This window comes from Podarcis bocagei (genome assembly GCF_964188305.1).
Source record: "Podarcis bocagei genome assembly, chromosome: 7".
NCBI lineage: Eukaryota > Metazoa > Chordata > Lepidosauria > Squamata > Lacertidae > Podarcis > Podarcis bocagei.
Genome location: NC_138132.1, coordinates 72,958,643 through 72,984,393, shown reverse-complemented (window position 1 = coordinate 72,984,393; position 25,751 = coordinate 72,958,643). Strand labels below are relative to the sequence as shown.

The 25,751-nt window shown below is 39.8% G+C and overlaps 1 protein-coding gene across 6 annotated transcripts in view; it reads left to right on the top strand.

Annotated features, from left to right (window-relative positions):
* Positions 1-25,751, top strand: part of PRKCZ (protein kinase C zeta) — a 98,908-nt gene that overhangs the window by 12,510 nt on the left and 60,647 nt on the right. For 5 of the 6 annotated variants that reach the window (XM_081201555.1, XM_081201556.1, XM_081201553.1 and 2 more), the window contains exons 4-5: positions 3,996-4,085; positions 4,985-5,035. In XM_081201555.1, the coding sequence (XP_081057681.1) occupies positions 3,996-4,085; positions 4,985-5,035 (141 nt within the window). Of the gene's footprint in view, positions 1-3,995; positions 4,086-4,984; positions 5,036-10,615; positions 10,753-25,751 lie in introns of those variants that run through there. The other variant, XM_081201554.1, reaches the window with a different exon arrangement.

Here is a 25,751-nt window from a genome sequence, read left to right as displayed (position 1 = left end):
TTTATTGTAAACCGCTTAGAGGTTTTATTACAATCAACGGGTAAATTAAATTTTGTTAGATAAAAAATTCAGTTTACGATGAACGTGGAGGTTGCTTCCCTTCTGCTCCTTCCCCAGTGGGAGCAACAAGTCACAGTCACTGGCTTGGCATGACATCTGAACTGAAGATTGCAGTATGTTTCACTTCCTTTTTTTTAAAAAAAATATTTTTTATTGTAAGTTTCAAACAAAGAAATATCACCAAACATTTACAATCACATCACCAAGTAATAACAAACAAAAAAAAGTATACATAAACAAAAACATAAATCTAAAATAAAAAACCTCATATTTGTTCATAACATATTTTTCCATATCTTACTGGACTTCCTCACATCTCCCTTCCCTGCATTCTCAATATTAAAGTTATACACAGCAATTTATTACCTTGTTTCAGTTATTATTTTATACTAGTATGTTTCACTTCCAACAAACAATGATTGGTAAACCAAGAACAAAGTTTAGCTTCACATTGCGGTTCGCTGCTCTCCAAACAAGCTCAGTGCTGGAGCCGCGTGTAATGCTTCACCAAGAATGATGGTTTGTTGCTCCTGCTACAGAAGGAGCAAAGCAGGAGTGATCTCCTCATTCATGGTAAGCTGTTTACCATTCTTTCCTGCCACATGTGAATGCTGCCACTCTTGCTATATCTGCATATCCTGATCTCCTTGGAGGAAGGAATATCCATGTGACGATAGGAAAATACTTTGCAGTGCTATGCACTTGGATTTCAGTTAACCTTTTAAAATTATTGTAGAAGCTGTCTATTAAGACAAGGTTCAAGAGGTTAAAAGTAAAGCAACCATATTGAAAAAAATGAATGTACATCTTCAGTTGAACAGTTCTTAACTACTGTCATTTTTATCAGTTTGTTCAAGGATGTCAAGAACTACATGTCCTTCCAGGTCAGAAAGAAGCATTATTACACCTAAAGGACACGTTTTAGTCAAGCTAAAGCACTCAAGGAGGGGACCAAGCAGAGCCATTGAGGCACGTGACCTGGGCAGAGTCCAAAGGACCACATAGACAGGCCTGAGGGCAGCATTTGATCCTCAGCCTGAGGTTCCCCAGCCTTGAGCTATACTTCATGGATACTAATTTATTGAATAAGAATTCTGTACAGTTTGAGAACTCTTAGGGAGAACTTAAAAATATTTTCTTCCAATGATGCCAACTGAAGAGCCCAGCTCCTAGGGGTGGAAGTGCCTTTGGTCCCCTCAATATCTGCTGGCAGGGAGCCAGCCCCACTCAACATTGAGTGGGTGGAGGAGGCAGAGTGCAGCGTGGTTCAGTGGCTGGCTCATCCTGAGTGCAAGAGAGGAAGCCACTCCATACTAGGCCTTCTTCCGATGATACGGTGTCACACATGTGCGGCGTGCACTCCGCCCCCAAAAAATCTTGGGCACAAGATGGCACTTCTGGAAGAGCCTGTGGCTTCCTAGGGTGTCCTGTGATAATGATTCTTTGTCAAAATGAAGGAAAACCTTAAGTTAATGGAGCAAAGTTGTTTTTGTATTTCCTGATTACCAGTTACAGGCATTTTAATGTATTCCTGTTGTGTGTTAGAACTCAAACACTTGAGGCCAGGTATTTATATTGGTGGGCAGGATCTCTCTACCCTCCACAGGCCAACTTTGATAGGTGGGTGGGATTGCCCACCTGTCAAATCACCTGCTTGCTCTAACAGCATCAGGTGACTGAAACCTGTCAGAGGTTCAAAGGGGAATGCTGTAACCATTGATTTGCTGTTTGGTGATGGGAGTGTGCCTTCAGAGGCTTGCTCCATTAGCACAAAGCAGTTTTCCTTGGACCTGCTTGCTGAAATGGCAGGGGAAAGCTTGGTTTTAGCATGCAGTTCTGAAGCAAAGGGCCTTGGTTCACTTAAAATGAAAGATTGGTGTAAGTTATCTTTAGTTACTATTCAATTGTTGATTGTATTGAATCCCTGTATTCAGTTACAATCTTAAAATGGTGTGCAGGAGGGGATCAGATACAATTAGATTAGCCTCTGTAAGGTGCTATACTGGTTTTAGGTTGTGCCTATGCTTGTTAGGCTGAAGGAATACATAATAGCTGATCCTGTTCTTGAAAATCCAGGAATTACCTGAACCTTCCTCCAGACTTGTTACATAGTATGGGCACCTGAATGTTACCATTCTGACTAATCTTGGTAGCCAGCCATAATTTTGTATTTAGCCCACTGTGTAATCCAGTCCCATCATAATATTGTAATCATATTATCTGCATTTTAAGAATTGCAATACAAATTGAGTAAATGTCTTTGGGGAGGATGGATCTGATGTATTCAAATTATAGCACTTCTTTCCACCTATTCCCAACTACAAGCATTGATTCCTCACCAACTCTGTCAGTGGTGTCTCCAAAAAATTTTATGCGTCACTTGGGAAGAAAGGCGAACTAATGTCAGTGTACTGGAAGACACAAAGATCATAAGTGTCGAAGCAATGATTCTTCAACATCAACTTCATTGGACTGGTCAAGTTGTTTGGTTGTCTGATTATTGTCTTCCAAAGCAGCTACTCTATTCCCAACTTAAGAATGGAAAGTGAAATACCGGTGGTCAACAATAGAGGTTTAAAGATGCTCTCAAGTCAAATCTTTTAAAAAATGTGGTATAAGCACTAATAACTGGGAAACACTGGCCTGCGAGGGCTCCAATTGGAGAACAGCTTTTACCAAGGTGTTACGGACTTTGAAGAAGCATGAACTCAGGGTGAAAAGGAGAAACGAGCTAAGAGGAAGGCACCTTTGGCAAACCCTCACTGTGATCAAGTCCCACCCATAAACCTATGTCCCCACTGTGGAAGGACTTGTGGATCCAGAATTGGCCTCCAGAGTCACTTACACACTCACTGTTAAGACTGTTTTCATGGAAGACAATCTTACTCGACTTTGAATGGTCGATCACCAAAGAAGACAAATCCTATGCACACTTATCTGTGAATAAGCTCTACTGAACTATCTTCTGAGTAGACATGCATAGGAAGAGTTTGCACACATGGAGGATTTGCTTTACAAAGGTTTTCCTGCCCCTTGTAATGCAGCCTTTTTTATTTATATTATATTATTTATATATATTTCAAAATGCTTGCTCTGTTCTTAGATTTTAAAGTGCTAGATGGAGCTGGATAATGTCAAAGGGAGAAGAGTATGCAGCTTTGCCCTGTGGGATTTCCCCCCCCCCAAACCTCATGCATTTTTTCTGTAGTCTTTTATTGCTGTTACAATTTAGACTAAGCAAACACTTTCATTTCTAACGTTGTGAACTATGAACTTAGGAGGGTCTCTCTGCCTTCAGATAAAGCTGACTTCTCCCCTTCTGTTTTCAGTCTGGAACTAGCAAGGATTCCATTTAGCACAGATAATTGGTCCTAGCCTTCAGAGTGACTTGCTCAACTTCTGCATCTCCACACCTTATAATTTGTTCTAATGATCCATATATTTGGAGGAGTTGAAGCTCTTCTGAGCCTTATCCTTATTGCCCGATTTGGGAGGGGCACCACCATGGCAAGTGGATTTCTGGAAAATTTGTGCAACTAAGATGCCTATGGCAAGAATACCAAAGCACTATACCTGATATTCCAGATGCATAAGTAGGCCCATCCCTTCCCAAAAGGGATGGAGATTATCTGGAGAAGTTCAGGTGTGAGAAGCTACTCTTAAAAAAACCATTTGACTACACCCGCCAAGTGCATGTGCAAGTACTTTGCATGGGCCTCTCTGAATCTTGCCTTTGTAGAGGGATCAACTTATTTCAGCAAAATCATGAACTTGTTGTCACTGCTTGGTTTTGCTGAGATACTGAGTTAATCTATGTTTGGCGTCAAAGATTCCAACCTACACTCCTGATATTTCAAACAAAACCATGAATTGTAGAGCCATGTAAATTTGGTTACTTATTCCTCCTTGTTCTCATTCTCTTTCTCTTTTGGTAGGTGATCCATGTACCATATCATCGCAGATGGAACTGGAAGAAGCATTCCGTTTGTACTGTCAGCATAGAGATGAAGGGCTCATTATTCATGGTAAGTGATGGTGCTTCCTGAAACAATCTGTTTAACTTTAAACAGCAATTTTACATACCTTTTTGTATGGTATCCTCTTAGCAGTCAGTTTTACTGTTTGAAGCTTTGGACAAAAAGTCTGGCTGTGCTCTTCTTTTCTGTCTCCTTTTGGAAAGATTATGTAATGCAAGTTTTGCTACTTAAATCTTTCTAGTCCTGGATATGATCCTATCCCCTTACAGCATCTTTCTATTCCCATATATGATCTTATCTTTCACCACTCTCCAAGCATGTACATGTCTTTCTGTACAAAATTTTTAAAAATCCAATATGTGCATGTAATGCTCTCCATCTTGAAATAACCCTGTCTAAACATAGCTGGTATAGCTGTAAGATCTGTTTTGTTGGCCGCTTAGCATTGGGTCCAGCAGATATATTTGATTATTTAATTTCCATACTGCTTAATATATTAAAATATATCTCAGTGGTGTATAAAAAACTATGAAATTCATATGAGTTGGCCTCAATATCCCCTGTTGCCTGTGTCTGCCAGATTGATGTTGTTTTGATGTGCAAGCTCATCCATCTCATGTTTCAGTTTTCCCCTTTTCTACATTTGTACTTCTTTATTTTAAAGTATTCTTCAAAAAGCACTCTCTTTATCTAGTACTCTTCATCCTATAAATCACTTTTTAGCGCCTATTGCTTCTGCAAACATTTCCTAAGTCACCACAGTCCTTTTTTTTTGCCTTCTGTACTGACTGTACTTTGCCCTAAACCATATATTTTTAAGACACTGCCCTGCCTTTGTATTCTTCAGTTGTGGAAGTAATATATGATTATTGTTTTTGGATAAAACAGTGAATGGCTAAAAATGTAATTCATTAAGACATAAATATATACTTTATGTTTTATTGCAGTTTTCCCCAGTGTTCCAGAAAAGCCAGGCATGCCATGTCCAGGAGAAGACCGTAAGTACTTGAATGTGGTGGTCCAGTCTTCTCTATGTGTTTGCATTACAGTATAAAATACCATCTTATCATTGAAAATATTTTTGTTATGAAAAGCATGTTTGTGTCCTTCAGAATGCTTGTGATGTACTGTGAAGTGTGTTTGGAGGTATTTAATTTATTTCACTCATTCTCACATTAATAAGTGGTAATACTTTCATCATAGGTGAAAAGGATAAATTTATTGCCTGTTACATAAAATTGTTTAGTAGCTGAGCAGCATTTAAGCTGATAGTTCTTTATGCACTAATCCTTCTACTTCTAAAGTTGTGAAAGTATTAGAATAGTATTTTATGAAAAGAAGTTGGGCCAGAGTTTCAGATATATGCATTAATGCATATTAATGCATTAATATGCATTAATATGGGTACCTTGGGTACCTTACTTTTCCAAGTGTGGGTGGTATTATGCAAATAGATGCTGAAAGTATCAGATGTATAGTGAGGTCAGTATAGTATTAGTCTTCTGGTGCTGAAATATTGCAGTTAGTTTGTTGAATCCAGACTAAGTTAGTTGCATTTCATTCCCACTGAAATCAGTGGGACTTAAAGCCTGTCCAACTTGTCTCATGGATTTCAGTAAAACCTTAGTTTCATGAACTGGATCCAACCAATTTTATCAAACTATAGTCAACTCATGGAAACAGTTGCAACTAATTTGTGTAAACTGTAGAAGACACTACTGAAGATAATGTTAAATGTTCATATTTCGGGGTGTCTGCATGTTACATTGTTGCATGATATCTATATTTTAAAGTACAAAGAAAATTGCACATAGCATCCCAAAGTTTGTAAACATTTAGTCTACATGCAAATAAGCACATGACTAATTCCTTGAGCCTGAGGGAGATTAAGACTTGTGCTTCTAAAAAGAGCAGACCCTGTTGCTAAATGACATCAGTAGAAATTTCTAAAACATTTGTGATACAACATTGTTGAGGAGGGCCTGCTGTTCAGGAGTGGGTGGTAGTTTTTAAAAACCTTGAGCTATTTTAGGCGTTTACCCATAAAAACAAAAGCAAAATGGCACAATTAGAGGCCATTTGCAAGCCACAATTTGAGGCAGAGTTACATATTTTATTGAACCAACCACTGTGTAACTGAAGTATTCCTTGGCAGGTAAATAAGCCATGTCTGTAAGATCCCAGGATATTATCTGAAGGTACATGAGACCACCACTTTGCGGAAGCTAAGCAGGTCTGGTCAGTACCATGGAACCAAATGCACACTGTCTTGGGTTCCATGGTGGAAGAAAGATGGGATATAAAATGTCAGGGGTATATAATATCAGGAAATAAAGTTTTTGTATTCAAAAGTCTGGATATCCCCTTATTCATCTGCTGATGTTGGTTCAATAAAATATATCTCCTTAACATTTTTTATTAGTCTGCCTGCCCACGTGTTTGTGTTAGCAAACTGGACTAAAGGGGGTATTTGTGTGTGGAGCTCAACTTCTATGAAGCTTCCCCCCCCTCTTCCTGGAGGTTATTCCTGCCACAAGATATGTTTATAACCCTCTTCTGTGGGATCGACATTAATAATAGCAGAGAATTCTGGAAAGCAAGCAGTTAGTCCTAGATCTACTGTTGCTATAACAGAGCAGTTTTTATGGACCATCTAACAAAATTAAAACATACAGGTACCTTATGTGCCCAGGTCCTTAGGCATGCCTAAAGCAGCATTTGAACAGCAGAACCCCTAATTCCCTTGAGTTTCAAAAGCAGACTACAGCTTATGTGTGAGGGGAGGGCTGCCATTCAAGAATTACACATTCAGAGCCCCTTATAGGTATACAGAAGTAGTTGTGCCGTTCCTGCTCTGTAGTGAATCAGAGCTAGAAAGGAAAGAATCACATACAGGTTTGGGGGATTGAAAGAATCACATCCTGGAATTTACTTGAATAAACTCTAGTTGTCTCTTATAAACTGAGAACAAGGAAGATTTATTCCCTGCTATTTAGTTACAGGAAAATCTCCAAAGCATCGTGGCAAGATTGCTCAGTTTTCAATGACCTTAATAGAGTGAAACTAGAAATTGGTGTCAGAGAAATGCTTGGTGATCCGATTCAATCTGTGTCCTCACTGACCATTACTATTATGCATTCTGCTTGATGAGGGTAGACCTAGGATCGATTCACACAGCCCTTTTAGCATGTCAGCATGCAACTTGATGGTGCTCATTTCTGATAAGACTATTTCAACATATAATAAAAAGTAGATTATCAGTCCTTGAATTTGCCCTCCGAAATAAGAGGCTGCTAGTTCACTTAGTAAAATCCAATTTCCTTTTTGCTTATAGGTAGTCAGCATTTGAGCAGAAAACTGGAGGCTGAGGATGACAATGTTACTGAGACAGGGTTGGCATGCTTTTAAACATAGAGGGTCATGCTAATATATCCTGAGATAGAAGATTGCCGTGAATTTGTGTACAAACCAAGATCTTAATAGTCCGTATATTGTACTAAAATGCCCCAGACTTTCCATTCAGCCTTTGTTTAAATACCCTTTATGCATGGCACACCTTATGAAGTCTTAGGATAACAAATAAACTAGAGTTCGGATAGCCAGGGAAACAGAATTATGTCCTTGCAGTGCAGATGGGGTACTGTGAGTTTTCATAGTAGTAATGCCTGGAAACCTATGACCACTTAGCTCAGAAATAAATGAAATCTCTCTGGGGCTTCTTTGCAGGTCTCAGTCTCTTCCAGCTATGGTAAATGAAATAGTACTAGCTGTTGAAAACAAACACATTTCTGCATATATTAATGATTACGAAACGTGGCTTTTAAAAAGGCCCCTAGACCAAAGCCTAATGCTTCATAGTTTGGATATAGCCCTTCGATTCCCTCATTGAATAACTATTCAAATGGGTACTTTTATTAGGGCAGCAGGTACTTTTGTGTATATTGTTGTGTGAGGCTGTGGTCTGAAAAGCGGCTTATAAATACTCTGAATAAATGAATAATAAAGACAGTTAGCTTAGTACTCATAGAGGTCTTGATTTGACAGGCACATTTATAAATTATGGATCTGTATAGACTCGGTTGACCTAGTTCTTCACTGGTATGTAGAATGCTCACGCTACTGCTGTGTTAGTGGTCAGGTTGAATCACACTTGAATTGTTTGAAAAGCCTAGTAGGATGCAGTTGGTGAGTGACTTCTTAAGATTTGTGCTGAGAACGCAGATATTATCTGTATTCTATAGGTATGGAACCTTACTGGAAACATGGTGCTGAGAGAGCTGCCTGTATTACTAAGCATTAAAAATGGTTACCAACCAATAAATGGTATTGGCTAGGATTAATTATTAACTGTTCAAACAACTGGGCCTGTACTGCACACTTGGACTATGCTCAAGTGTGAGCAGTGCTTGTATATAAATTATCTGGTTTCAGTCAACGTCATTAGCAGCATTTTAAGTGTCATTATACAGTCAACTGTAAAATAAAGTTTTATATGAGCGATGATATAGTATGAATCTGCTATATTTATATTGATAAATTTCTCAATGTAAATAATGTTGAAACTTTAAAAATCTTTTATAAACATTGGTTTAATTGATTTTAAAATTCTCACTCATTCTTCTGTCTGGTGTTTATAGTGAGCCATATTTAAACTTCTATCCTGGAAAATTATTTTCAGGGATAAGTGAGACATTTTAATTCTTTGTTCACTCAAAATATGCTGCCGCTTAAATTAGCAATCTGTTTTTGCAGACTAATCTTCTACAATTGTACAAAAATATGGACTTTCTGGAATGAGTTGAATAGAGAGCAGTTGGACAAATTGTCCCTCCCCTCTGCCTTACGACTCCACCTATTTTATCTTAGGTTATTACAAAATAGGTATTTTATCATGATTTGTGAGCAGAACGCTGATTTCTGGCCTTATTTTTTGAGTGTGAGCCTGCCTGTTTACATTTTTTGTTGCCATAAACTTTGGTATACATGAAAGCAGTAGTTGTTTCCTTAAATGCTTTTCACTTACTCTGATTTTTAGAGTAAACGTTAGTGATGGCTTTTTGCTTTGGTTCCGTTTGAAAATAAGATGTGATAACTATATTTTCCTATTAGCAAAGCTTTGTATACTATTAATTCAACAGGGCTAGTTTGCATCTGTTTCAAGCAGCCGTTCTAAATTGTGTTCCTGAAACATATTGAACTATATTTGTTCAGAAGCTTAAATAAATATTTCAGGCTTATTTTATTTAGTAATGTAATCAGACTTTCCTCCTACTCTTATGAGAATCCCATCTGCAAACCACAACAGTCTGATAATAAAATAGGATTTCACCATTGTTCAGTCTCTGAACTCATAGTGACCCTGTTTGTGTTCCCACCCCTTCACTTCCTTGTCTGAATTATCACGTGTGTGTAAATGCTATATTTATTCCTTAATCAAAGGTCCTGGGCGTGACAACAGCAATTTCCTTAATCAGGACTGATACATATGCAGATCAAGTTGGAATTCTGATCTGTGGAGTAAGGTTGTAGAGTACTGGAGCTCCTTAATGCAGGTTCATATGTGCTAATTGATTCATGGATGTAAAATGAAATGATCTCTCTTGGATGTCAAATGTTACCCACTTGCGTTCGGGCCTTGGATGCATTTATCCGGGCTAAGTATTTAGGAAATAGTTAAAACCACATTATGAAAGGTGGTTGAGGCACTCTGTAGGAAAAAGCAAGTGAAGCCTTATCTACTACTTTATTGCCAAGAAACTGCCTCTGGGCTCTGTGGTGTTGGAGGAGTAACTGTGCAGCTTGATGTGGCTGCAGTATCATTTATTAAAAAACAAACTGTGGCTGGCAACTTTGAGTTTTGAATTGGCTTTCGGCTTCTGATTCCTTGCCTATGGAGAGCCATAACAATACCTCTGTTGTAGCTGCTTGCTGTGGCCTCGTGAATGTATGTTTATTAGCAAAGTCTCTGTCCATAATATTACAGGAATATTTGTTCTTTCTGTCATCGGCTCCTTGACATCCATGCCATGTTTTAGTTTGTGCCTCAGCTGCTAGCTACAGCCTCCCAAGGGAGCCAGTACCACCCGTGCCTGGATACATGAGGCAGAGATGTGAAAGAGAGAACAGGATAACCAGGCTTCCATTAAATATTTGTTCTTAATGTTCAGGCTGATTCTGCCTGTCGCCCTTTTGGGTGTCTAGTCCTATTCACACAGCAGCATCAGTGAAATAAGGGCAAGGGGAAATCTCATTGCATGCCTACTGCATTGTAAAGCATAAAGAATTACATGCTGAGGAAGCAAAAGAATAAAACCCAGTGAGTAATGCATTTCTTTTCTGTAGATTTTATGTGCCTTTACTGTGATTGTTGTGAACCGAAGCCATTGATGCAGTATGTCTGTGCATGTGGTGCAATAGATAATAGAAGTCAGCATTTTGCTTATCTAGCTGCCTTAGCCTACAGTCCTCCTCTGCAACCACAATTGCTACAAACACAGATTTCGCCGCTGCCTCTTGCGTGCACTGGGATGTGGCTGAAAGAGCTCTGAGACATAGTGGGGGGTGGGGGGGGATTTGCCCTGAAAAGACGTGTTCTTGCCAGGTGACGGATTTTTTTGGTGGGGGGGCACAGAGACCAGACAGAGGAGTATGCAGAGTGAGTGATGCTGCTGCTAAGAGAGATTAATGAAGGAAATGTATCCCAAAAAACCTGACGGTATGTGAGTTGGGACCTGTTTATTTGAGAGTATTGCTTTCTTTATTTCGCAGATTTGTTTAGTGTTTGGTTTACTTGGTTACATTTGAAAAAAAAGCTTAAAATGAATTAGTGTATTCTGTCGTCATGCTGAGGAGAAGTCGAATGGTACTGCATTGCTACATCAGACTAAATCAATATGTTTAATGGTCAAATTGTATTTTGTGCAGTAGCTGATGTTAACGTATGCTAGAGTTTTATTTGATATTTTTCAACAGAGGACTGGAAGGGAAGAATCATTTTGCTCTTGTTTACTGTATAGCAGCCCCCACCTCTCCAATGTCCTTTTCAAGTCATTGAGCCACAGAATCTGATCAAGAAATCTAATCATATTTATTCACAGGAGTCTTCAGCCATAAAAAGACAATCTTCTTTTGCCAGGTATATATTTTATATTTGGTACTGGTATTTGTATATTGGAGCCGGTTGTTGTTCCTTATGATCCAATTGCCGTATATTGTTGTTGAAAATTAAATTCTAGGTCTTAAATGGTTTTCTGGTGTTTAATCAGCATGTTCCCTTGGGAATTTTTGTTCTATCTGTGCAACATATTATAAGGACGTAATACATGGTATCTCAAATGGAAGGAAATAACTGCTTGTGGCCTGTAAATATTGTGCAACTCATACGGGCAGGTTTTCCCTTTATTTGTTGCTGTATTAGCAGCAATGATTAGGTTATTCAGAGCACGTGAACAAGACCCATCCCCCAGCGAAGAAAAGAGTGACTGCGACTATAGAGGCAACTCTGAAGACATAGCTTTGCTTGCAGAGAGCATTTCTTTTGTACTGCAACTACAGTACTAAGAAATGAGGTTTATTGGCTAGACAGATGTGTGTGTGGGAGTAGTACAACCGTTTTTGTAAAAAGTAAACAGTTATGTAGGTATTAGCTGTACCACTATTTATCAGCAGTGCTGAAATCCCTGATCTGCCCCTTTTAGTGTGCTTGTGCTGTGTCTCTCCATCCCAACCCCCAAAGTTCATACATGTTTTTTATCTCTGAAAAATAAATGGGGAATGGCTGTCATATGTCAGATTTGTTTGTTTAAAATAAGTTACATGACTTCTTCCTCTTTAATTGCAGCAATACTTTTCTCTCTTTTTTTCGTTAAATCTGAAATGACCATAGCATAATAGCTGGGATTCAAAGAATCACACAACTATTCTTTATGTGTTCATGGTGGCATTTGGCTTCTGTTTCTCAAGTGGCAGCCCTTCCTGTCACGTGGCAATCTACTTTTAAAATCTGAGGGCTTTCAAAAGCAGAGTGTTATCTTACATATGGACCTGCTACTTTGGTCATACCTGTGTTTGCCCTTGACTGCATCTGAAGTACCTCTTTAGACATTGGTCTGTGTATGGAAACCTCTTTAAAGGGGTACTATTGGTTTGACTTTAGAAAGCACATGTCCTGATTTTTACATTTATAGTGCCATAGGATTGTATCAAACTACTATAAGTTTTACTCATAGTAGACTCATTGAAACTAATAGACCTTAGTCAAATCCATTAATTTCAGTGGACTAGGATTATCATTGGCTGCAACCCAGTACTGTCATACACTTTAAAATGTATTGGTTTGCATATAGTGAAAGTTTAATTTTAGGATGTCTAGTGCGTGGCTTTTGTTGTAAGTTATACTACATAAAATTAAATGGCAAAGGTGGCTTATTTTCTTACACACATCTCAGCTCTGCCTTGTAATAAATTGCTCTGTCTTCTAGGGCCAGTGTCAAGGTAATTTAATTCAATCCTTTACTATCATCTCTTAGTTAGTAATAGTTAGTTTCAAAACCTGGTTAGAGAGAATCCTTGTTAGAGCTAGTCTTGGTTCATGGTTAATATTGGACTTGACCTAATCCATAAATAATAGTTAAGGCCACAGGGAGAGGCAGTTTGTATGTGAGGTATGTGTGCACTGTGCAATCCTGTAACCTATAGTCATAGTTAAGAGATTGTGAGTGTTATATCTGCACTAGCACCTTGTGCTATCACCTAGGCTTCATAATACAATGTTCTTCTTAAACCTGTACAGCTATCTCAAGCTCAAGCTTTGATTTTTAATATATGAACTTTTGACAGACCTGTTAATAAATTGCTTGACTGCTTGTTGGCTCAGATGTGCAATTGTGCTGAACTTGTTAAATAATCATTTTTCTTTCAGGGGTAATAGAGTCATGAGCAGTGTGCTCTGGTAATGAGAATCTCAGGGATATCTATCATAGTTCTTAAAAGGTGAAAGGTCATACCTAACTGCCCACAACTCTTAATTCAGCAATCACAGCTTTGTAATTTCATAGAAAGTTCAGAAGAGGCAGAATCTACAAATCAGTGACTGTATTTGCCTTTGATGCCAAACCCAAGGTTGTGATCCTGTGGTTGCTGGATTACAATGTCCATCATCCCTGACTATTGGTCATGCTGGCTGGGGCAGTAATCTCAAGGTCACAGGTTCCCCACCCCTGCACCAAACTGTGGTTTACTGTGATGTGCATGAGCCACAGTAATCATCAGACTCACATGCTCTCCCCTTCTGAATAACCAAGAGAAGTCTGGAAGCTTTTGCTTTCTGATTGCCATGCCATTCAGAAGTAGAATTCTGGTTTACCTATGATTAGTTTCAACCAACTAGCTTTGCATTTAAAAGTTGGTTTATTTAATATTAAAAATAGTATTAACCACAGTTTGTTGCTCTAGTGACCCAGCAAGCAGCAGCTAAAGAGTGAAACTGAAAACTTCCCAACTTCCAGCTAGACGAATCTGAAGCTTTCTTCAACCCTCTCCTGTTTTGCATGTTGCACTAAACCATGGTGTAAATGCAGTTTGTATGTAATGCTAAGTCAAACTATGGGTTAGTTTGAATAAGCAAATATTCAGGTTCCTGAAGAGGATATTAACGCTCATTTTCTCTTCCCAAATCATTTTACCTCTGGGCTGAGTTAAGGTACAGCTTGTGATTTAGCTCTCTCCAGACAAACCTTGAGTTGAAATCAAAGTTTGTCCTACGATTTATAGTTTGTGGTTGTCTGGAACAGTTGTACCATGAACCCAGATTCAGATAACATGCTAAGACAAACCATGGTTTAATTCAGTGCAGCAGCCAAATGATTGGAGAGAAGCAAAGTGGTGGTCCATATTTGCTCGTTGGTACTAAACCATGCTTTGGATGAGTGTCAGGTGCAAATGAGGGTGTTGTCTTCAGAGCTGAAAAAAAGATGTGAAAATCAGTTTTCCAAAAGTTTAACTAGAAAATGTGCAGCATCTCCTATTGTGAAAAAATATCACAAAAACCAGTCTATAGGCATATGTGTAATTCAGATATAATTGATAATGTTTAGAAACTTCAAATGTTTGTAATTTGATGCAGTAATAAATACCAAGCATGACCTATTATCATTAAAAATAATAATTACAAAAAAGTTTGACCTCTCTCCAGGAACCCACTTGTTTGCACTAAGTCACGTGCAAACTGGGCTGTAGCAAGGACTAGAACAGTAGTGTAACTTTTGTTCTCAAACCTGGACGCAGGTCTGATTGAAAGTGAATGACATAATTCTGCACATCAAGCAATAGTGGTCAAATGTATACATGTATTTTGCTGTTGCTAGGGCAACTACTATTTACTTGTGTACTGGCCTCAATAATAATTTGAGAAACTTCAAGTAAGGCACACTTAAAGTTTTACAGAAGTCTGCCAGCCCTCAACACCCAATTGCCATCCAGTTCTGTTAAGAAACAAATAGTTTATAATCTTATTTCTTCATGGTTTGACAGACAGGAGAATTGTATTTTGAATGTAATATATAAAATATTGAACTTCTGAGAACTCATGTATAGTCAGAATTGATGTTCAGAATTATTTCTTGGTTGAAACCAACAGATAAGTTGTGAATTGATTTAGTGTGAGGCATTTCTTAATTATTATCAAGTAGATTTAGTATCAAGGTTAAGCAGAGATTTAAATAAAACCATAAGTATTTATAGAGTGCTTTACACATACTAGTATTATGTGTGAAACGTCAAAAACAGGTCCTCTTGTGGAGAATTGGCTGCATATTACATGCAGCTTGAAATCACTTTGCAGAACAGAAATTAAAGGAAACCAAAACAGCTGATTTAAACTGTTGCATTGTTTTCTAGAGTTGGACTATAAAGGAAACATCTGCAATTGTTTGTTTATAGTGACTTTCTGAAGCAAGTTGCTTTGCCCCTGGTTGAAATGATTGCTTTTTAATGTGGAGATGTCTAAAATTTTCTCTTGTAGTGGAAATTAAAAGTACTTACATTATATCACTTAGGTTTGTAAATAGCCACCTGTGTGTTGAGTAAAAGTCACTTTAGGTGACCTGGCATGGAAGTCTTGCACAATGGGAAAAAGTAAACTCTCTTTTCTTTCAGAATCTAACATAGATATCTGTTGACAGGTGGACTAATATAGATTTCTGTTAGATGATAACATTTGCAGATTTATTGCAAGGCTGCGTTAAGCACAGCAGCATTTTTAATTTCTGATTGTTAGACAAGCAAAGTGCTGCCAGCTAAAGCAAAAATTACTTAAATTTCAGACTCATTTGATACTCTTGTTATGGCTTAATGCTACCTGAAAGAGCCTTGAGCTTGTTCATTCCTCTCTCCAGTGTAGCTATGAAGAGATTAAAAGTCTTTACTTCTGTTTTTAGCTAACCACACTTTGGCATTATGTCTGAACCAGGACAAGCAGTGGTTAGCCTTAACTATGGTGTACCCTTGTGGTAGGTAGTACTGTATTCTCAAATAAGTATACAGATGTGTGTTTTTTAGTACAGCAGACAGACACAACACTTGTTTTGGAGAGCAAAAGAAAGTAATTCCTTTTGGACGTTAGTTTACTTTCTCTCTCACTGCCTTCATGTCTGTGCTGTGTAACTAACCTCTCACCTCCCCCCCCCCCCAATTTTTTCTCATACTTCTCCCAAGTTATGCAGAAACAAGCCAACTTCAAATGTTGGTTAATGAAGCTAGCTTGCTACAATAAACCATAGTTAACTTATGTTTAGTGTTACATCTCAATATTAAACTGCAGTTCATTGAAAACAGAAATGAAAGCTTCTAATATCCTCTACAAGAGGAGGGAGCAAATGAGCCCAAGGCTTATGCATGTAACATTGAAACATGTCCAAACCATTGTGTCTGAATCCAGTCACAATCTGGAATAGTGTGTGGTATGGCTTCAGCTGGCATACATTATAGTAGCATCTACTCAGGGTAGGTTTGGTAGGCCATCCTGCTATAAAAATATTAGTCATGTTGGTGTACTCTGTGTCTGGAAAAGCCTCTCCTGGCCTTAAAGGTCTGCTAACCCTTAAAGATAGTACAGTGGTACCTCGGGTTAAGAACTTAATTTGTTCTGAAGGTCCATTCTTAACTTGAAACTGTTCTTAACCTGAGGTGCCACTGTAGTTAATGGGGCCTCCCACTGCCGCTGTGCTGCCGCCACACGATTTCTGTTCTCATCCTGAAGCAAAGTTCTTAACCAAAGGTACTATTTCTGTTTTAGCGGAGTCTGTAACCTGAAGCGTCTGTAACCAGAGGTACCACTGTACTGAGTCCCAACCTGTAGTTCTGAGCTGGTTGTATGTTTGTTTCAAGATCTCTGTCCAAGATTGTATCCCTTTAAGGCTAGGAGGAAGGTGGGAGGAGTTCACAGTTGCCTCTGTACTGCATGGTTGCCACTTGAGTTCTTGCCTATGGCAATTGAGCTTCGTGCAAGTAAGCAAGCATGTCTCCAATGGGAAGGCTTCCATAAGACATAGATGGTTGTAGAGGGGTGAAAGGCATTAAAGTGTGAGTTTCTGCAAGGCTGAAAGATTAATGGAACTGTGCAGCATGTATGCAATTGGACTTTTACAAGCAAGCATTTCTTTTAACAGGTAATTAAATGTGGGTCTTAAAGCTGTATATTAAAGAAGCGTCTGCTAGCTTTCCATAGTTGAGTGTTTCAATTAATGATGATAAATATGGTAACCTGTATATTTTTTCCCCTTTAAAAAAGCCCATTGGATTGAGTTTACTTGTGTTCAATCAACTAGGAATTGATCAGGCCATATATCTCAAATCTAATGTGGGGGGGATGACATAAGCTTGTTCTTGATAACTGAGTACGTGGATAGATACTAAAAGGCCCTGTGGGTGGGGCAGGGCATAAAACATATTATTGGAATATGTAGTTTAACAGTTTTATCTGTTCTTATAGTCATATATTCTGTTGTTAGGATCTGCCCTGGGACCTTAAGGTGAAGAATGGGTACAAAATCTAAAAAATTAATAATGACATGTATTGCACTATTAAGATAGCATTGGTTTGCTGTTTTTACTATGTGTACTTATGAATATATGGGACATTAGTAGTGGAGGCCATTTGGCAGTCTAAATAATGGAATATATGGTGTTTGATCTGAAATACTAACATGGGAAATGTAAAAGGTTATTCAGTCTATAAAAGTGCAGGAAGTTAAGTCCTGTCTCCTGCCCCTTATGTGTTTAAGGGATGCACATCCCTGTTTCTTTTCCCTAATGAATATTTTGCTGTCTTCCATTGCATTCCTCAACAAAGCCACTATGATATTTCCAAGTCTTCCTACTTGGTGTATTCAGATGAACACAATGCCCTATCCCTTAGCCATAATTACAGGAGTGTTACGGGATCCCATGTTTCTTTTCTTGGCATTCATGACAGCTAAGGGTATGTCAGCATTAATGCTAGTCATGGTTGACACATAGAAAGAATCAAGCTTTTTGTCCCTCCATTATATACACTGACTGGCAGTGACTCTCCAGGATTTGAGACAAGGATCCTTTCTTTCCCTACCTGGAGATGCTGGGATTTGAATCTGGGACCTTCTGCGTACAAAACAAATGTTCTCCATTGAGTTGTATCACTGAACTTACCAAGGCTTGCTGCTAATCATGGTATGAAGCTAGTTATCACTCTTGGTTAAAAACAAACCCAGATTAATTTTAACTATGGTTATAGTCTGTGACAACATAAGCCTTACTCAGTGTTAAAGCCAGTGGGGAAAGGGTCAGCTTGCTTTAGATATGGGAGGCGCACTGTCCATCCCTAAACCTTGAATAAGAGGAGAATAGTGTTATATCTGCATCAGTTCTGTGATACTCACGGGACAATTGCATGTATTAAGTGATAACCTTAAAATTTTCTGCTTCTGCTGCTGCAGAATCCAGGGTTTATTCCATGAAGTGTTGTTGTGGAGCTCAGATTTGGTTGATAGTGCTTTCTTTAACTAAGTGCTAATTCATATGTTACGCTGCAGAAGTGTTTGCTCTTTGTGTGCTGTGTTTTCATAGGAAGAATGTTGCAAAATGCAGAAGTGCAAGTGAATGCATAGCTATGGATGAGTTGTATGTGCCCACTGTGTTTTTATATATATGCCTTTCCTTCACACTTTGCAGCATTCACCATCGCAAGCAGTATTGTATGTGCAGTAAATGCATATGTTGCATGAAGCTTGAATCAGACTTCATTCCCATTTCTGTTCTGTAGTGAGAGAATTTATTAGCTCTGCTAATTTTTTTATCTGCTGTTATAACAGCTCTTGTTTGCTTTGTGGTTTCTATCAGTGTTGCTGTTGATTATTATTTGAGATGATATGGGCTGGTTCAGTACCATGTGTGATACAATTCTTTTGTTGGGAGTTATTGGAGAGAAGCTATCTTATTCCCCTCTGCTCTGATACATAGCTGAGTGTGTAATAAATATATGTGTATAATAAATATATATTGTTAAGTGTGACAGGGTTGGATATGATTGCTTGGATGGTTGAGGTATTATATGAAGTGGTAAATGATTAGATGGTTGTGTAAATGGGTGGTGAGAATGACATTGGTGAGGGTGACATTGTATGGGGAAGGGCATCCGTGATCAGTGATAGAGCATCTGCTTTGCACGCAAAATATTCTAAATTCAGTCCCTAACACCTCCATATAGGACAGGGTGAGGGCCACTCCCCAGCTGATACCCCAGAGAGTTGCTGCTAGTGTGAACAGTATTGAACTAGATGGGACTATGGTCTGACTCAGTTTAAGGCAGCTTCTTATGTTGCTTTGTGAAGTTGCTATAGTGTATTTTATATAGGTTGGGAGTTTGTAACATTTTGCCTGGTAACTTATTCAATATATAAGTCAATACAGTGGTACCTCGGGTTAAGTACTTAATTCGTTCCGGAGGTCCGTACTTAACCTAAAACTGTTCTTAACCTGAAGCACCACTTTAGCTAATGGGGTCTTCTGCTGCTGCCGTGCCGCTGGAGCACAATTTCTGTTCTCATCCTGAAGCAAAGTTCTTAACCTGAAGCACTATTTCTGGGTTAACGGAGTCTGTAACCTGAAGCGTATTTACGCAGGGCTGTCTAGGCTGCGGATAGCAGCCTGCTGCCGGGCGCGCGGGGCGCCCTGAAGCAGAGCGCCGCACGCGCCCGGCAGACATCCGCAGGGTGGGGAGCCTTGCGGGTGTTCCCGCAGGGCTCCCCACGCTGCGGATAGTAGCCTGCCCCCCTGCACGCGGGGCACCCTGAAGCAGAGAGCCCCTCGCGCCGGGCAGACATCGGCCAGCCCCAGAAGCTCGGGGGACAACGGGGAGGCGCAGCGCCGCCATCCCGCTGTTCCCCGACCTGGTTTGGGGGTAGAAATAAAGGAAAACACTGTTTCCTTTATTTCCCCCCGAAAAAACTAGGTGCGTCCTTTGGGACGAAAAATACGGTAGTTTCCTCCTGGTTTGTGGCAAATCATCGTCTGCAGTTATTTCTGAAGGCAAAATTTGTTTGGTGCTGTGCAGTGGCAGAGCTTCATGCTCCGGCACTGGGGGGCGGAGAGCAGGTGGGGCGGGGCTGGCATGTGTCCCAGGGGCATGGCGCACCACCCATAAGGGTGTAGTGTGCCGCCTGTGGGGGTGTAGTGCCCAGTGCGGGTGGGGGGGGGACTGCGATTGCACCTCACTGGGATCACGCTGCCGGGGGCGGTGCACTCCTCCCTCGCACTCCTCTTCCTCCGCCAGTGATGCTGTGTGTTAACTAGCCTCTAGTGTAATAACTTGTGAGCTAAAGTGCTGATTAATTGCATCTTATGTTTAGCCATCTATAAGCTGGTAGACTATAAACAAACCCATGTGTTCAAAAACTGGGCTAACCATTCCAATAAATAGGCTTTATTAATGAATATGAAGGTCTTTATGCTACTGTAAGAAGAAAATGATGGCAAGCTTGGAGGACCATAGTGGGGATTATTGGCTAACAAAACTAGATGTGGCTTTATTAAGAGCATGTCCTTAATTACCTGCAACTCTGGAATATATAATGCTGTTTTATTAGATAATAAACCATTACCTCTCTGTACACTTAGTACATCATCATCTCTTTAGAAGCAGCGGTGAGGAACTCTGGCTCTCTTATTCACTGTCAGCAAATTTAGTTGCCTCTTGAGAATCTGAGGGGTAGGGGGTATCAATGTGATAATCTGATAGGAGAAAGCACTTTGATCTAGCTCAGATAGATGGATTAGACCTGCTGACATTTTCAGCTGGACACGCCCCCCTGTTGCTTACCTGACACGAGACATTTAAATCTGCAACAGCCAAAGAACACCTTTGAAGCCTTATTTTCAGGTGGGATCGGATCTACCTGATGTCATATGACTTCAGATGATCGACACCTACTTATCAAATGTGGCCCAAAGAGGGTTGGCCACTTTTTCATCTGGCTTGCCCAATTAAAGTACTCCCCACCCCATCAGCTTTAATGCAAAGCAAAGTGCATGTGATGATATTAGAATGTTGCCTATCCAATGTATATTTATCATGGATTTCTTTTCTGTTTCCTCATGTCTGACAAATGATACTGGACATACAAATGCTAGAGGGGCTGCATCTGCAGAGATCAGACAAAGCGACTTCCATAATAATGTGATAACTAAGGAAATGTTTTATAAGTTTGAAGTATGATTGTTTTGAAATGTAAATACAAAATGGGCTGTAAAACTTAATGAAATCGTTTTGCCCTGTTTTCAAGAAAGATTGCTGTTCTAGTATTCTGTAGGATTATGCAAGGGTAGAAAGAATATTTAAGGATAAAATATTGCTTACAGGCCTTCATGAATCTGTTGAACTTGAACCTCAGTTTTTTTGAAAACCTTCTTGAAAGAATTTCTTCTGCTGGCAACTATAAATACTTTCTTGGAATATCTAAGCTCCTGAAGTGAAAGAATTGTTCAAGTCTTCTGTTTTTAATTGAATGTCAATCACCCTAAGCTATTTTGGGCAGATTTATTACTCTAATGTCACCCAAATGAAGGGTTCTTCACTGCATTCTAATTTCATTTTAAAAAAAATATTGTACCTTGATACAATTTTAGAGTTCTCTGATAAAGGTTGGTGTGTTCCGGAAAATGTCTACTTGGTGTTCTTGAGTTGTGCTTTTCCTGAATAATTATCATTTATACTTGAGCTGGCCAAATTTTGTATTCTTGAGGTGATACTCTGCTCTCGTCTTAAGTGCTCAGGCTGCAAAGTTAGTTGGGTTCTCTTTTTACTAGACAGTTTCACTCCTTGATGGACGGTTGGATCCTGTATGGATAGCTCAGTCAGTAAGCTTGTGACTCTTAATTGCCTGGTTGTGATCCCCACGTTGGGCAAAAGATTTCTGTATTGCAGAAGGTTGAACTAGATGGCCCTCGTGGTCCCTTCCAACTCTACAATTCTATGATAAAGTCGGTGAAAGGCCAGGACTATGTATGCAAAAGCCAAAGAGATATTGCATTTAGTTGGAGAATATTTCAATATCTTGAAACAATTCTTTGTTTGAGTGTGACTGCAGATAAAAAAATTAATGTGATGTTAATGGCATAGACAATTTGTTTCAAAGTCCATATCTAGCCCACACAGCTAAATGTCTGTATGCAGCGCAATAAGTCAATATTTGTTGTCTTTCTTATTGACAGCAGTAACTGTATCCTGCTGAAGTTACTACACCTTACAATACCATAAATACTGTGTTAGAGATATGGACGAGATCACGCAACCATGTTTGTATAACTATACTCTAGTGCAGTGTTTCCCAACCTTTTTTGGGCAAAGGCACACTTGTTTCATGAAAAAAATCTCGAGGCACATCACCATGCCAGATGGGGAAAGGTCACTTTTTACTTATGTAAAAAAAATAAAAAAAAAAAATAGTAACAGCATAGAAGGTAATGGTTAGGCTAGCATCCCTCTTCCAAATATGCTAGGTTTTTATTTGCAGGGACTGTTCTACATGGGAAAGCATTCAGCACTGTCATTCTCCCATCTGAATTGGTACTATTCTGGGTCAACTTACTCTGCTGCATGTGTAGATGAAAATGGCACCAAGTGTGGGGGAGGGGGCAGAACAGGTTTCAGATACAGGATATTAAGCATACACGTACTTCAGATTGAACTGGTTGCTTGCTTTGCAAGTTTTCATTTCCCAAATGACTGCCTTGGCAAGCGCAATACCTACCAGGCTCAACGCCGGTCTCGCGCTGCCGCTTCCCGCGCTCTCAAGGACCCGGGAGGAGGAAGGCGTGAAGGGAATCCCGAAGGCGCCAAAACCTCGCGCATGCGCAGGCCTTCCGCCTGCGACAGCCCAGTAGGCCGGCCGAAGCGAGCGGTGATGGGATGTGGGAGGGAGCTCGCTCGCCGCCCCGCGTGTGCCTATGTGGGGCACGTTACAGCCCCGTGACGTCAGCGCCACGCAGGCAGCCAGGCAGGCAGACGGCGAGAGCCCCGCGCTGGGCGGCCTCTCCTCGCTGCCGCCGCCCCGCCTCTCGCCACCCGACTTGCCCGCCTCCCTCCCACGGCACACCAGGCAACGTCTCGCGGCACACTAGTGTGCCGCGGAACACCGGTTGGGAAACACTGCTCTAGTGTGTCTTCATTTCTGAATTAAATATAGTTGGCATATGCTATGATCCAGAGTGGATGGGTATTTAACAGGGTTCAGGCTCAATTACTTCAGTGGAGTAACCTATGGATGCTTGTGGAATCATTGATTCACCTGAGCCTTCAAGTATTTGCTGCAGCTGTTTGCTGTTGTGCAGAATATTGACTTTGAAGACTGGAAGCTACAGTTGGTTGAAAATACAGGCAGCAACCATTTTGCCCGGGGGTTCTGTTCTGACTTGCTCCCCGTTCTTTCCTCTTCCAGGTCCAAAAGGACGTGCACGTCAGCAATTGCGTACCATTTGGACATGCCTAAAATGGGCAGCACCTTATAACAGCTAGGCTACTAGCTGGAATTGATAATTTGAAAGATATTTCACCAGTGCTTCATAGGCTAACTCACTTGGCACCAATGTTAATATGTCTTTGTAAGGTAAAGATCTTATGATTCTTATGATTTTCCTAAGCCCTTGAACTTGGTGACCAATTTCTATGTGGCAATATTTATTGTACTGCTCTGTTGACATTATATTATATCTTTCTTTTAAAAAAGTGAAGCACTGTGAAAATGTTTATTGAAGAGCTGTAAACAAATTTGTTAAGTAATTCAGTGTTGTTTTTTCTTGATTTGTTATAGAGGTTTTAGCATAGCATGAAACAGCATTCCTGGATATTGAAAACAATTTCAAGATCAAAACACAGTTAAAAAATGCCTACATTGTTTCTTTGCCTCCCACATTTTTGCACTTCCATGTAAGAAACAACAACAGTACAGGCTATAGGTCTATGCTACACCTTGATCACCCAAGAAACAAAAAATGGTTCCTAATCTCTTAGGTGCATGACACAAATTTGCTGAGCCTCTCTATGTGCTACAAATACATTCCTCCAATCACAAAGATAATTTTAATTTTGTCCTAAAATGCTACCTGAAAGCTCCAACTACTGTAAATGTGTTTTGCTCCTGAGAATTCCACAAATTGATTCTGATAGGTTCTGTTGCATTAAGTATATGGGATGTTCTCTTGGTTGTTGTTTTTTTTAATAATCTTTTGGGAAGGAAAGGGGCCTGTTTTAACTCATTTTTACAGCGTAGTATTTTATTTTTTTGTTTTCAGCAAGTGTAAGCAGATTTTCAGTTCTTGCACTATAGTATCGCTCAAGGTGTGGGAGAGTGCATCTGCCATGTAAAATGCTGGTGTCAATCTGATCTTGGGTTTGACTGTACTTCCAACTTACAAAACCTGACATGCCATGCCCAGTCTTCCTGATTACCTTCTTGTATGTTAGTCTGCTTTTTTAACATCAGCAAATGTGATCCTTTCTCACGCTTACAAATTAAAAGAGGCAATTCAGCTTGAGCAATGTGTCATGGCTGAGAACAGGCAACACTGAAATACCATGGCTGCATGGTACAAGAACTCTAGGCTGCATCAACAGAAGTAGAGTGTCCAGATCAATGGAAAAAGTATATGCACTTCAACACCCAACTATGCACGTTTAGCAATGCAGGACTAGAGTAGTCTAAGCCAAATTTCTACAGTGCATTGCAATAATGAAACCATCTACCCAATATGATATGGAGTTCTAGCCTGGGTTCCTCTTTCCCTCCTCACCCCAGAGTCAAGGCAATGGGAGAGCTTAATTGGCCTCAGTTACAGTTAAATTCAATTAGCTATGTAGAGCTGTGATGTCATCAAATTTACAGATGACACCAAACTGGGAGGTGTAGCCTGTACCACCAAAGATAGACTCTGGATTCAAGATGACCTTAACAGATTGGAGGACTGGGCCAAAACTTAGCAAAATGAATTTCAATAAGGACAAATGTTAGGTTCTACATGTAGGCAGGAAGAGCAAGCTACACAAATATAAGATGGGGAATATCTGGATTGCCAAAAGTACACGTGAAAAGTATCTAGGGGTCTTAGTAGACCATAAGCTTAACATTAGTTTAGATTCCTGCATTGCAAGGTATTGGACTAGATGACCCTCTGGGTCCCTTCCAACTCAACAATTCTATGAGTCAACAGTGTAATGCTGCAGCAAAAAAGCTAATACTATTCTGGCTGCATCAACAAAAGTATCGATCAAGGGAAATAATAGTACTCCTCTATTCTGCCTTGGTCAGACCACACCTGGAATACTGTGCCCATTTCTGGGCACCAAAATTTAAGAAGACTATTGACAAGCTAGAGTGTGTGCAGAGGAGGACAACCAAGATGATAAAAGGTCTGGAAACCAACCCTTATGAAGAATTGTTGAGGGAGTTGGGTTTGTTTAGCTTGGTAAAGAGGAGAGAGACTGATAGAAGAAATGAAAGTCGTCTTCAAATATTAAAAGGGCTGCCACATGGAAGATCCAGCAGGCTTGTTTTCTTCTGCTCCAGAGGCTTGGACGCAGTGCTTTTTTTCAGGGGGTACTCAAGGGTATGCAGTAGCAGCACCTCATTTTTGTTAAAAAGTGGGGCACTTACTGTAGCAACTTCATGGTGAGTACCAGCACCTATTTTTCTAGAAAAAAGCACTGATAGGACCCCAACCAATGGATTCAAGTTACAAGAAAGGAGATTCTGACTAAACATCAGGAAGAACTTTCTGATGGTAAGAGCTGTTTGACAGTGGAACGGACTCCTCGGGAGGTGGTAGACTCTCTTTCTTTGGAGGTTTTAAAGCAGAGTTTGGATAGGTCATCTGTCATTAATGCCTTAGTAGATACTCCTGCAATTGCAGGTGGTTGGACTAGATGACCCTTGGGGTTGCTTCCAACTTTACAGTTCTATGGTACTATGAACAACATTCCTGGATACTGGAAACTATTACAAAATCAAACGTTATAAAAGTGCATACATCATTTCTTTGGCTGCCACTTGTTTGCAATTCCACATTAAAAAAACACAACATCTCTGATAAGAATATGAATTAAGCTCTGGGAATAGAAATCTGACCAGCACAAAACTGTAACAAGAACAGCTTTGGGCTTTTTTGGAAAGAGAGAAGCTGAGAACAAAG